This window comes from Myotis davidii, unplaced genomic scaffold (assembly GCF_000327345.1).
Source record: "Myotis davidii unplaced genomic scaffold, ASM32734v1 scaffold281, whole genome shotgun sequence".
NCBI classification, from domain to species: domain Eukaryota; kingdom Metazoa; phylum Chordata; class Mammalia; order Chiroptera; family Vespertilionidae; genus Myotis; species Myotis davidii.
Genome location: NW_006293784.1, coordinates 7,190,243 through 7,200,123, shown reverse-complemented (window position 1 = coordinate 7,200,123; position 9,881 = coordinate 7,190,243). Strand labels below are relative to the sequence as shown.

The 9,881-nt window shown below is 45.1% G+C and overlaps 1 protein-coding gene across 2 annotated transcripts in view; it reads left to right on the top strand.

Annotated features, from left to right (window-relative positions):
* The first annotated feature begins 1,623 nt into the window (after nt 1-1,623).
* The window catches only part of SAMD4A (sterile alpha motif domain containing 4A), an 82,695-nt gene continuing 74,437 nt past the window's right edge, over nt 1,624-9,881 (top strand). For both annotated transcript variants that reach the window (XM_015566507.1, XM_015566506.1), the window contains exon 1: nt 1,624-2,140. In XM_015566507.1, the coding sequence (XP_015421993.1) occupies nt 1,729-2,140 (412 nt within the window). In that variant the 5' untranslated portion in view covers nt 1,624-1,728. The remainder of the gene's footprint in view (nt 2,141-9,881) is intronic.

The following is a 9,881-nucleotide window of genomic DNA, read 5'->3' as shown; positions in this document are numbered from 1 at the left end:
CATTTGCAACTTAGTCAGTGATGCCTCTGGAGTTTATTCTGATATGTTTCTGCCTTTCTAGAATTGTGAAGCCCTTATGCTCAATCCCAGAAACTCCTTTGCACCCCTGCAGATACTGCATGAAAGGCAGTGGGACTGCCTCTCCTTGTAGGGTCATCAAGTTGAGTTTTTCAGGTATCAGGAATGACTTTTCTAGAAGAGAGCTTTCTTTCCTGTGGCCGAAGGTCCTGTGGATAGCTCAGTCCCCAGGACAAGCTACTTCTCAAAGGCCAGTCAAGCGAAGTGCATTGTATATCCATGTTTACCTAAAGTCAGCAGGTTTGTTCTGATCTGAAGAGATCCTTTTGAGTGTGTTAGAAACAGATCTTCATATGGATGAACCTTGAAGACATTATGCAAAATAAAAGAAACCAGTCATAAAAGGACAAATACTGTGTGAACCCACTTTTATGAGGTACCCAGAGTAGTCAAAGTCACAGAGACAGAAAGAATGGTGGTTGCCGGGGGATAGGGGTGAGGAGGGGATGGGGAGTTACTGTTTAATGAGTATGGACTTTTGGTTTGGGAAGATGAAAAAGATCTAGAGATGGATGGTGGTGATGGTTGCTCTACATTGTAATGGACTTAGTACCACTGAACTGTGCACTTAAAAATGATTTAGCCCGGCCGGTGTGCCTCAGTGGTTGAGCGTTGACCTATGAACTAGGAGGTCACGGTTTGATTCCTGGTCAGGGCATATGCCCAGGTTGCAGGCTTGATGTCCAGTATGGGGTGGGCAGGAGGCAGCCAATCAATGTTCTCTCTATCTCTCTAGCCCTCTCCCTTCCTCTCTGAAATAAATAAAAATGTATTTAAAAAATGGTTTAAATGATAAATATGTTACATATATTTTACCACAACAGAGACAACCAGACATACCTTGTATACAGAGAAAGCTACCTTCCATACGTGGTCAGCGGTGGAGCCTGAGTTCATTGCTCCTTTGAGACTTGAGCTCACAGTCGTTTTCTGAGTCAGCTTCTTAGGAGCAAGGCGCAGGCTTACTTCATGAGGATGAGGGGAGTCCTTTTTTTTTCCTTGACATATTTCTCCATCTCAGAAGTCTTACCAACTTCACACAAATGCCTTTAGCAGGATGTAAACCACTTTTCCACAGACATCTGGAGGTGGGGGTGGGGTGGGAAGCAGCCTTATCCTCAAGGACTCCAGTATATGGACCCTTGATTAAACCTGCCTTTTTTTATAGAGATTTTTGTCTTCTGTATCTCCTCCTCCCCCATCTATCAGAAGATGTCTAAGAAAAAGAAAACAACAACAACAAAAACCAGGGCTGTAATTCTGTTTGGTTGTGCCAAAGTAGTTGTAGCCTCTTTGGAGACCTAAGTGAAAAGTAGATTAATGACCAAAAACATCTAAGAACGTTTGTTCCATGTTTTCCTGAAGGCACTGCCCTCTGACAATCTGAGGTCAGTAACCCAATCTGATGCATGGGCTGTTTTGAGAAAATTCAGTCTGAGCACCTGGATGGGGACGCTAACCCACAGGCTTTCTCTTTGCCGTGTGGTGTTCTGTGTCATTGTGGTCTTGTTTACTTATGTGCCCTGTCTGTTTTCCTTTCCAGGAATCATTAACCAATGGCAACAGGAATCCAAGGATAAAGTGATTTCCCTCCTGTTAACTCACCTGCCTTTGCTGAAGCCAGGAAACCTCGACGCAAAAGTAGAGTATATGAAACTGCTGCCCAAGATCCTGGCGCACTCTATCGAACACAACCAGCACATCGAGGAGAGTAGGCAGCTGCTGTCCTATGCGTTGATACATCCGGCCACCTCGTTGGAAGACCGCAGTGCTTTAGCCATGTGGCTGAATCATTTGGAGGACCGCACGTCAACCAGCTTCGGTGGCCAGAACCGAGGCCGCTCGGACTCTGTGGATTATGGGCAGACACACTACTATCACCAAAGACAGAACTCCGACGACAAGCTCAACGGGTGGCAGAACTCTCGGGATTCTGGGATTTGCATCAACGCCCCCAACTGGCAGGACAAAAGTCTGGGGTGCGAGAACGGCCATGTGCCCCTCTACTCCTCCTCATCCGTCCCCACTACAATCAATACGATCGGAACCAGCACAAGTACAAGTAAGTCCCCTGGAAGCCCTTTAGCGCAGTCTGGTTTGGCGACTTGCTGTGTGTGGCATGCCTGCTGGGAATGTCTGCTCTGAGCACAGGTAACCCCGGGAGAGAAGGGCTGATTGGAATTGGCTGTGGGAAGGGATCTTCGGACCCCGTCTTTGTTGCTCTTTTGACTCTGGAAGGATGAAATGCTGGGCAGGTAAAAATGATTGATGGTCCAAATTTGGGTTACAAAAGAGATTTAAAAAAAAATTTTTTAATAAGTTGGTGAAAGAAGGAAACTTCCTGTTTCCACTAATAGAAGTACTTTCACCCACGTGTCTTTCACCCCGGGGTCTTTGGATTTGCCAAGATGCTGTTATGTGTGATTTTCCAAACCTCATTCTAACCCCTGGTTAACCAGGCAGCCTCATGGGCTTTGTGCATTTTCCCTTTTTCTTTTTTTAAATTTTCCCCTGGAATGTTCCCTCCCTTGCATCTCCTGGTGTTATCCCCAGTTGTTTGGGGCACGTTCCCTCCTGGCCAGGGGGAGCAGGTTTGCTAACTGAGAATGCTGCTCTGTGCTGTGGCCTGGTGTGAATGCTGTGGTCTTCTCTCGCTCAGTCTAACCTCTTAGGAGATGTGGGTTGGGACCTGCTTTGCAGGGGCAGAGGGGCAGGGCAGCAAAGGACAGCTTCCTACTCTTTTGACCATGAAAGCAAAGTGCCCTGCCCTCAGCTGGGACGAGGGCCGGAGTCTTCTCAAAATGCCATTGGTGCTTCTGCAAAGTAGCAGCTTGGGAGAGTGGGCAGTCATCAAACAGAGCTCCTTGATGCTCGTTTGCACGAGTCTGTGAACATAGTTTCAGTGCTGAGATGACTTCCTCAGGGGAGCGCTTCTGCGGTTAGAGCTTAGATGCCAGTGAACATGTGGGAACCCCCACCTAAAAGATAGGAGAGTATTAAGAATTGGCAGTGACGGCTTCGTGGCCTCTACCACCATTTGGATTTTTTTTGGCAAATAGGCCTTTTATAAAATGGCCTTCTCACATACGGAGGGGTGCTGAATTATAACTCCATCAATTGAAACAGTACCTTCATGAGGTAACCAAGGAAATAATTAAGATACTGCAGTGATGAAGCTACAACATAAGATTTACATTCTTTCTACATTTGCATCGAGATACTAATAATTTGCACATTTGGAGAATTGGGTGATTATTGCATCATTAATTTATTATGTCAGAGGTTCTGGTGACTGTCTTTCTCACAGGCTAGTAGTCCAGGGAACAGTTTCGCTACCCTCCAGTGATGAGAGTGATGCTGGGACTGTTAGAGCAGATGATGCAAGCTGGGGTGACAGAACTTCTTGGCCCAGGTTTCCTGCATCTGGGAAAGAACCTAGAAATCGTTACAAAACTCCTTGATAGAGGGACAGACTCAAGCTCTGAGCCACTTGCCTTCTCAAAACTCGGTCTTTGTGTTGTAAGGGGTTGAGTTGACATCATTAGTCTGAACCTTAGTCTTGGGCCACCACCTTTCTGCTCCACTGATTTAAACATTCAGGGTTGAGTCTTGACAAGATTTGTGCCTTCGAGATGGCATCAAATTGTAGTTAACGGATACTTCTGTTTTTCACTGTGGCCACCAGCCTCACCGAGAGGAGGAAGTGCAGAGATGCTATCATGGCCTCCCAGATCTTTAGGTCCCTGTGTAGCACTTGAGCAGAAAAGGACGTGAAGGTTTAACAAGATAACTAGATTACCTATCAAGGAAGAAGAAAGGGGTTGGAGCCCTGTTCCCGAGCAAAGGAGATAAGAGCTCAGATCTTTCTTCCATAAAGTTTCATTCAAACACTTAGGCCATGTCGACACTTGTATTTTAATGATATCTCTTTAACAAAACAACAAAACATTAATGTCATTGCTTTTTTCCCCACTACATTGTCTACGGAGCAGCCCACCTGGCGTGGCTCAGTGGTTGAGCATCGACCTATGAACCAGGAGGTCACGGTTTGATTCCTGGTTGGGGCCCATGCCCGGGTTTTGAGCTTCATCCCCAGTATGGGGTGTACAGGAGGCAGCCAGTCAATGATTCTCATCATTGATGTTTCTATCTCTCTCCCTTTCCTTCCTCTCTGGAAAAAGAAAAAAAAAGACAGTGAGGAGCAAAGTGCAAACACTGATACTCAGACAGTGCCCTCATTTGCATCTTCTGATGGTCACCTGATAAAAGCACCTTTCCTGGGCCCCAGCCTGGCAAAGTGGTCTCGTGGGCCTTGTGGCCATTTCACCGCAGTAGAAAAGGGCTCAGACTTAAGGCATCAGGGTCCCGTCTGCTGCACCGAAGAGCTGCATTTTCCCCCTCTTTCAAATCGGAAAAAATATCTGCACAAAACAACCTGATTATACTAGTAAGTAAAGAACTGAAATCAGGTAGTGCTTCATATTCTCAAATTACCAGCCACATTAATGATGGTTAATGAAAAGAAAATACCCCCCCTTACACAGTTTTTTATTTTTAACCTTGGTTGACTCCATTATTTTATTCCTTTGATCATTGTGCTCCAGCAACATGCCTTAGCATTTGTGGCCTCCTCCCTCTGTGAATTCTGAATCATTCAATTACCCTGCAAACACTTGTTTCATCCACAGATGCTTAGTGCTGTGTTTGAGTCTATGGGATATAAGCAAGTTTAAGGGAAGTATTTCCCCCTTCAGGGAGCCTATAATATAAACAGAGAGAGAAAACGTATCAATCAGCCTCACAATTAAAAATTAAATGTTCCCTTTTCCCCGGACTTTTATCCACAGAAATTTTATATAACAATTCATGAGTTTTATAAAAATGTAGTTTTAAAAAAAAAACCCTCTAAGAGCTACCACAAGGCAGGATAGGGCTGTTTCAGCTGAGGGGGGTGTGGTGGGGGAGAGTCCGTACTATAAGGACTGTGAATGTAGGGAGTGGAGAAATCTTTGTGAGCTGGAGGGTCAGGAAAGCCTTGCAGAGGAAGCAGGAAGTGCACTGGGATGGACATCTAGGGAGGAGCCGGGGGAGGGCACTGAGGGTAGGAATATGGGTTGTGGCAAAGCAGTGGAGGTAATAGTGTGCAGGCAGGTTATACTGTGAGGAGGAAGCAGAGGTTCACGCAGGACATGGCAGTGAGTAAAGACAATAAGAGCAGACCAAGGGGAGGGGCCTGAAGCCCTAAAGTGGCCAAGCATGACAACATGGGCATGGGGATGACATGAGCAACATTGTAAGAGATACTGGTCTGTGGACAGATACCAAGTGATGAGCGCAGAGCCAGTGAGTTTCAAAGCCTCAGTGGTGAGGTAATAAAAGTAGAATTAGCTGTGGAGCAGAGGAATGTTCCCAGGTGGATTGCTGAGGATTCAATATTGACTTGGACACGCATCACTGATTCACGTATTTGTTTGTTCATTCACTTAGGGAGTGTTCACTGAGCACCAGTATATGCCTCCCCGACTCAAGACACTCAGGCTATGTTAGTGGACAAGACAAAGCTGTCCTTCCTCGTGGAGCTTGCAGTCTAAGAGATTAAGCGACATGGAAATAAGAAAAAGTAGAATCAGGAGGATCAGACCTACTTGGTGAGGTGGTATAGGGTGATCAGAGTAGACCTCATCGAGAAGGTGATGTGCAAGCAACGACGTGAAGGCGAGGTTGTTTAGGCAAGTGGTGTCTGAGGAAGGAGTAGTCCAGTCAGAGGAGAAGCGAGAGCAAAGATCCCAAAACAGAGGAGTGCCAGCCTGTTTGGGGAAACGCAAGAAGGCTGGTGGCTGAAAGGGAATGAGTGAGTGAGATACACAGTGGTCGGGGTTACGGAGGGAATGGAAGGGACAGATCCTACAGGGCATGTAGGTCATTGCCAGGATTTTGGCTTTTACTCTCAATAAAGCAGGAAACCGTTGGAGGATTTTTGGCGAATGCATGACGTGGTCTGACTCACATTTTAAAGGGATCACTTTGGCTGCTGTATTAAGAATAGAGTATAGTAGGGCGAGGGTAAAAACACAAAGAACAGTTAAGAGGCTATTGCAGTAATCTGGTGACTCGGACCAAGATAGCTGCAGTAGAAGGGGGGGGGTGCAGGGGGAGACAGGGTCAGAGTCTAGATATACTTTGGAAGTAGAGCCAACAAGTTTTCCCGACAGAAGAAAAGAGGGTGTGTGGGAGAGAATTCAAGAATGACTCCAGGGTTTTTGCTTATACAACTAGAAGGACAGCCTAGACATTAGTTGAGATAGGGAAGTCCCTATTTACTGAATTGGTTTCAGGGTAAGATTGGGAGTTCAAAGTCCTCTATGATGAGCTTGCATGTCTGTTAGACAATCAGAGGTGCTTATTAGGCAGTTGGATTTATGAGTGTGTAGTTTGGGAGAGAACACTGCTCCGAGATAGACATTTGGGAGTTACTAGCACATTGGGTGGTATTTAAAGCTATGAAACTAATTGGGATTACCAACATAGTGATGTACAGAGAAGAAGACCAAGGACCAACCCTGGGTACTTCAACAGGAAGGCTGGAAACAGAGGAGGGAGCAGCAAAAGGCACTAAAGAGAAATCACTGAGGTTGGGAAAATGTCAAAAGTGTGTGTGTCTGCCAAGGCAAATGAAGAAAGTGTTACACGGAGAAAAGAGTGATGAACTGAATAAAATTCTACTAATTGATCAAATAAGATGAGGACTGAGAATTAATGAAGGATGGACAGTAGAGGTAAATTGGGAGTGTTACACACATGACAAGCATTTAAGGGATGAAGAAAGTTGTGATTCCAAAGAGATAAGAGCGAAGATAGGGAGAAAAACTAGCTACAAGCTTGATTCAGAATATATATTGACAATGAGAAGGTGCAGGAATAGTGACGTGGAGGAAAATGATGTTTAGAAGGTATTGAAAATAGATGATGGAACCAGAGTTTTTGAAGGAAGGGATTAGGGTAAGATTAAGAGTAAGGGGCAAAAACTAAGCCCTAATATAACAAGGAACAACCTATTTTCATCCATTTAGATATTAAATCAAGTGAGATCTGTTAGAGCTGGGCTTTTTCTTCTGAGATCAGAGAAGAATGGGTTGGGACAGATTGAGAAGTCTATTGAATAGCATCAGAAGAGAGGGAAGAATGTATTTTCCATACCTTATTACGCAGGAGTCTGATGGCTGAGAGCGAGAATGTGTAGATTGTTCATCATACACCTGTGGGGCCAGAAAGGACCAAGGTACTGGCCGTCACAAACCATACACAAGTTTTGGTGAACTTTGTTTCAGCCATCACAAGTAATTCAAACACAAGGTGCATAGGACCTGCCTTAGCATCTCTAGGTTTGCTTCCTGTCTGGTCTGCTACTGAAAACGTAAACCATTCAGGTAAAGATCGAGCCTCCTGGTTTTCTTAAGGGGCCACAGCATTCCCTTTGTGAAGGTTAGTGCTGCCATCCTGGCCCCAGACTTCCTGTCTAACCATTTTCCACTCTTCACTAGCAGACCAGGACCTGGAAAGAAAGTTTTTTCTATTCAGATCGTTGCACTACTTGATTTTCTTATTGGCATTCTTTACATTTGGATTTGAACATATGCTGACTTTTGCTAGCTCTGAATGAGGCAAAAACTCAGAAACTTTGGGTAGCAAAAATTATTCCAAAATGCTCCATTTGAACTGCTCCCTTCTACAATTTAATGGTACAGTATGGAACCTTAGAATTTCTTTTACTAATCTCAGTGGATTTTTCTGATGATAAAAAAATAATACATTTAACAAATTGGTGCCATAGTTCATAAAAAGTGAATCAGCTGCAATAGCATACAACAACATAGTGTTTATTACATTCTGGATGCTGTTCAAAACCCTTTACATAAACATTAACTCATTTAACCCTCATAACCCCATAACCCCATGCTCTGAGTATTACTGTTATCCCCACTTGACAGATGAACAAACTGGGGCACAGCACAGCTAAGTAACTTGACAGATTCACAAAGAGGATGAACTGGGGTTTGAACCCAGGCAGCCGGGCTCCAGAGTCTGGCGCCGAATTCAAGGTTACTGCTTCTCCCTCCTAATCCCATCCTCAGAGATTGACCGAATTAGTAGCCAGTACACCCTTGTTTTACTGTGACCCTGAGTTTGCCCCACACAGTCCCGCCACCCACTGCGTCGGCGTTCCCCACAGCACACAGACCTAAGACCGGCCCATGGCTGTGACTCCCTGAAAAAGAGGAGCCGTTCCTGTGCTCGCTTCGCACTGACCTGTGTACCTTGATGCCAGGCCTTCTCGTTCTGCGTCTCAGCTGTTGATTTGTTTGCTTCTCCTTCCTGATTGCAAACTCCTTGGGGACAGGGGTTGTGTCTTTTGAACAAATTTATTTTTATTGATTTCAGAGAGGAAGGGAGAGGGAGAGTAAGAGAGAAACATCAATGATAAGAATCATTGATCGGCTGCCTCCTGCACGCCCCTACTGGGGATTGAGCCTGCAACCCTGGCATACGCCCTGACCAGAAATTGAACCCTGACTTCCTGACCCATGGATCGATGCTCAGCCACTGAGCCACACCGGTTGGGCAGGGGTTGTCTTTATCCTTCTTGCCCAGTGCCTAGAACACAGAAAGTTTGGAGATGGCACGTTCTTGGCATGCATTTAGCTGCCGCTCTCCCGTGGCCGAGAGTCTCTGTTAGATAATATCTGTCTCTTGCAAAGCCCAGATGTGGCCTCCGAGTCCTCCTCAATATGCCCCTTGAGGCAGCCACTGTAATTCAGTAAGAGATGGCGTGTGAGCTAAGCCTGTCTGCCCACCCTGCCGTAACTGTTTGCTGAAAGGCAGGGACTTAATAAATTCCTGGCTCACTAGGCAGATGTGCATGAAGTTAATGAATTTCCTAAATAAATGAGAAAAATACCTTTGGGAATTCAAGAAATATTTGGTCATTTAGCCTTCTGTCGTAATCCTCATGGAGACATTTATTGTTACTCTTGCTTTTTGTGTGACTTATTTTACCAATTTGGTCTCAATACTAACAGATATATACTGTGATCTTGATTGTGGAGGTAGGTATTTGAATGTGTACATGTGATAAAACACCCATTGAGTAATGCATGAATTCAAACAAACAAAAAATTAATGTGTACAAAAACTGCCGAGATCTGAGTATGATCTATCATCTTGTTTAATCCTATTTTGTTAAGGTCAGTGTCCTGATGTTGATAATACACTATAGTCATGCAAAATGTCACCTTGGAGGACGCAGGGGGATGGGTACATGAAACTTCTCTGTGTAGTATTTTTGCAATTCATTATAAATCTATAATTATTTCATACTTAAAAGGTAAAAAAACAAACAACAACAACAACAACAAAAAACCCAGGGGCATCCAGAGCCTGGATGTTTCTTGAGCGTTGGTCCTTGTTTCTTGGCCTTTCTGGGAGGTGGATGGTCTGTCCATTTATGGAAAGGATGGCGACTCAGCCCCATGGAGCTCACACCTGAAACACTACTTCAGCAGGCGAGGTGAGGCGTGGGGGCCACGTGGACCTCAGGGAAAGTGGCTCCTTTGGGAGCCCCTGATTTGCAACTGGAGAAACCCTTCACGTCCATGGATCATCCCTCAGGCCGCCAGGGCCAGCTCTTTCAGAGATACCTGTTTGGCTCAAGAAGTCCTTCCCTTTTCCTCTGCCTTCACATTTTCTTTCAAGGCCACCAGCCACTTGGGACTCCTTCTAGTCAGACTGCGAAGAACCATCAGAAC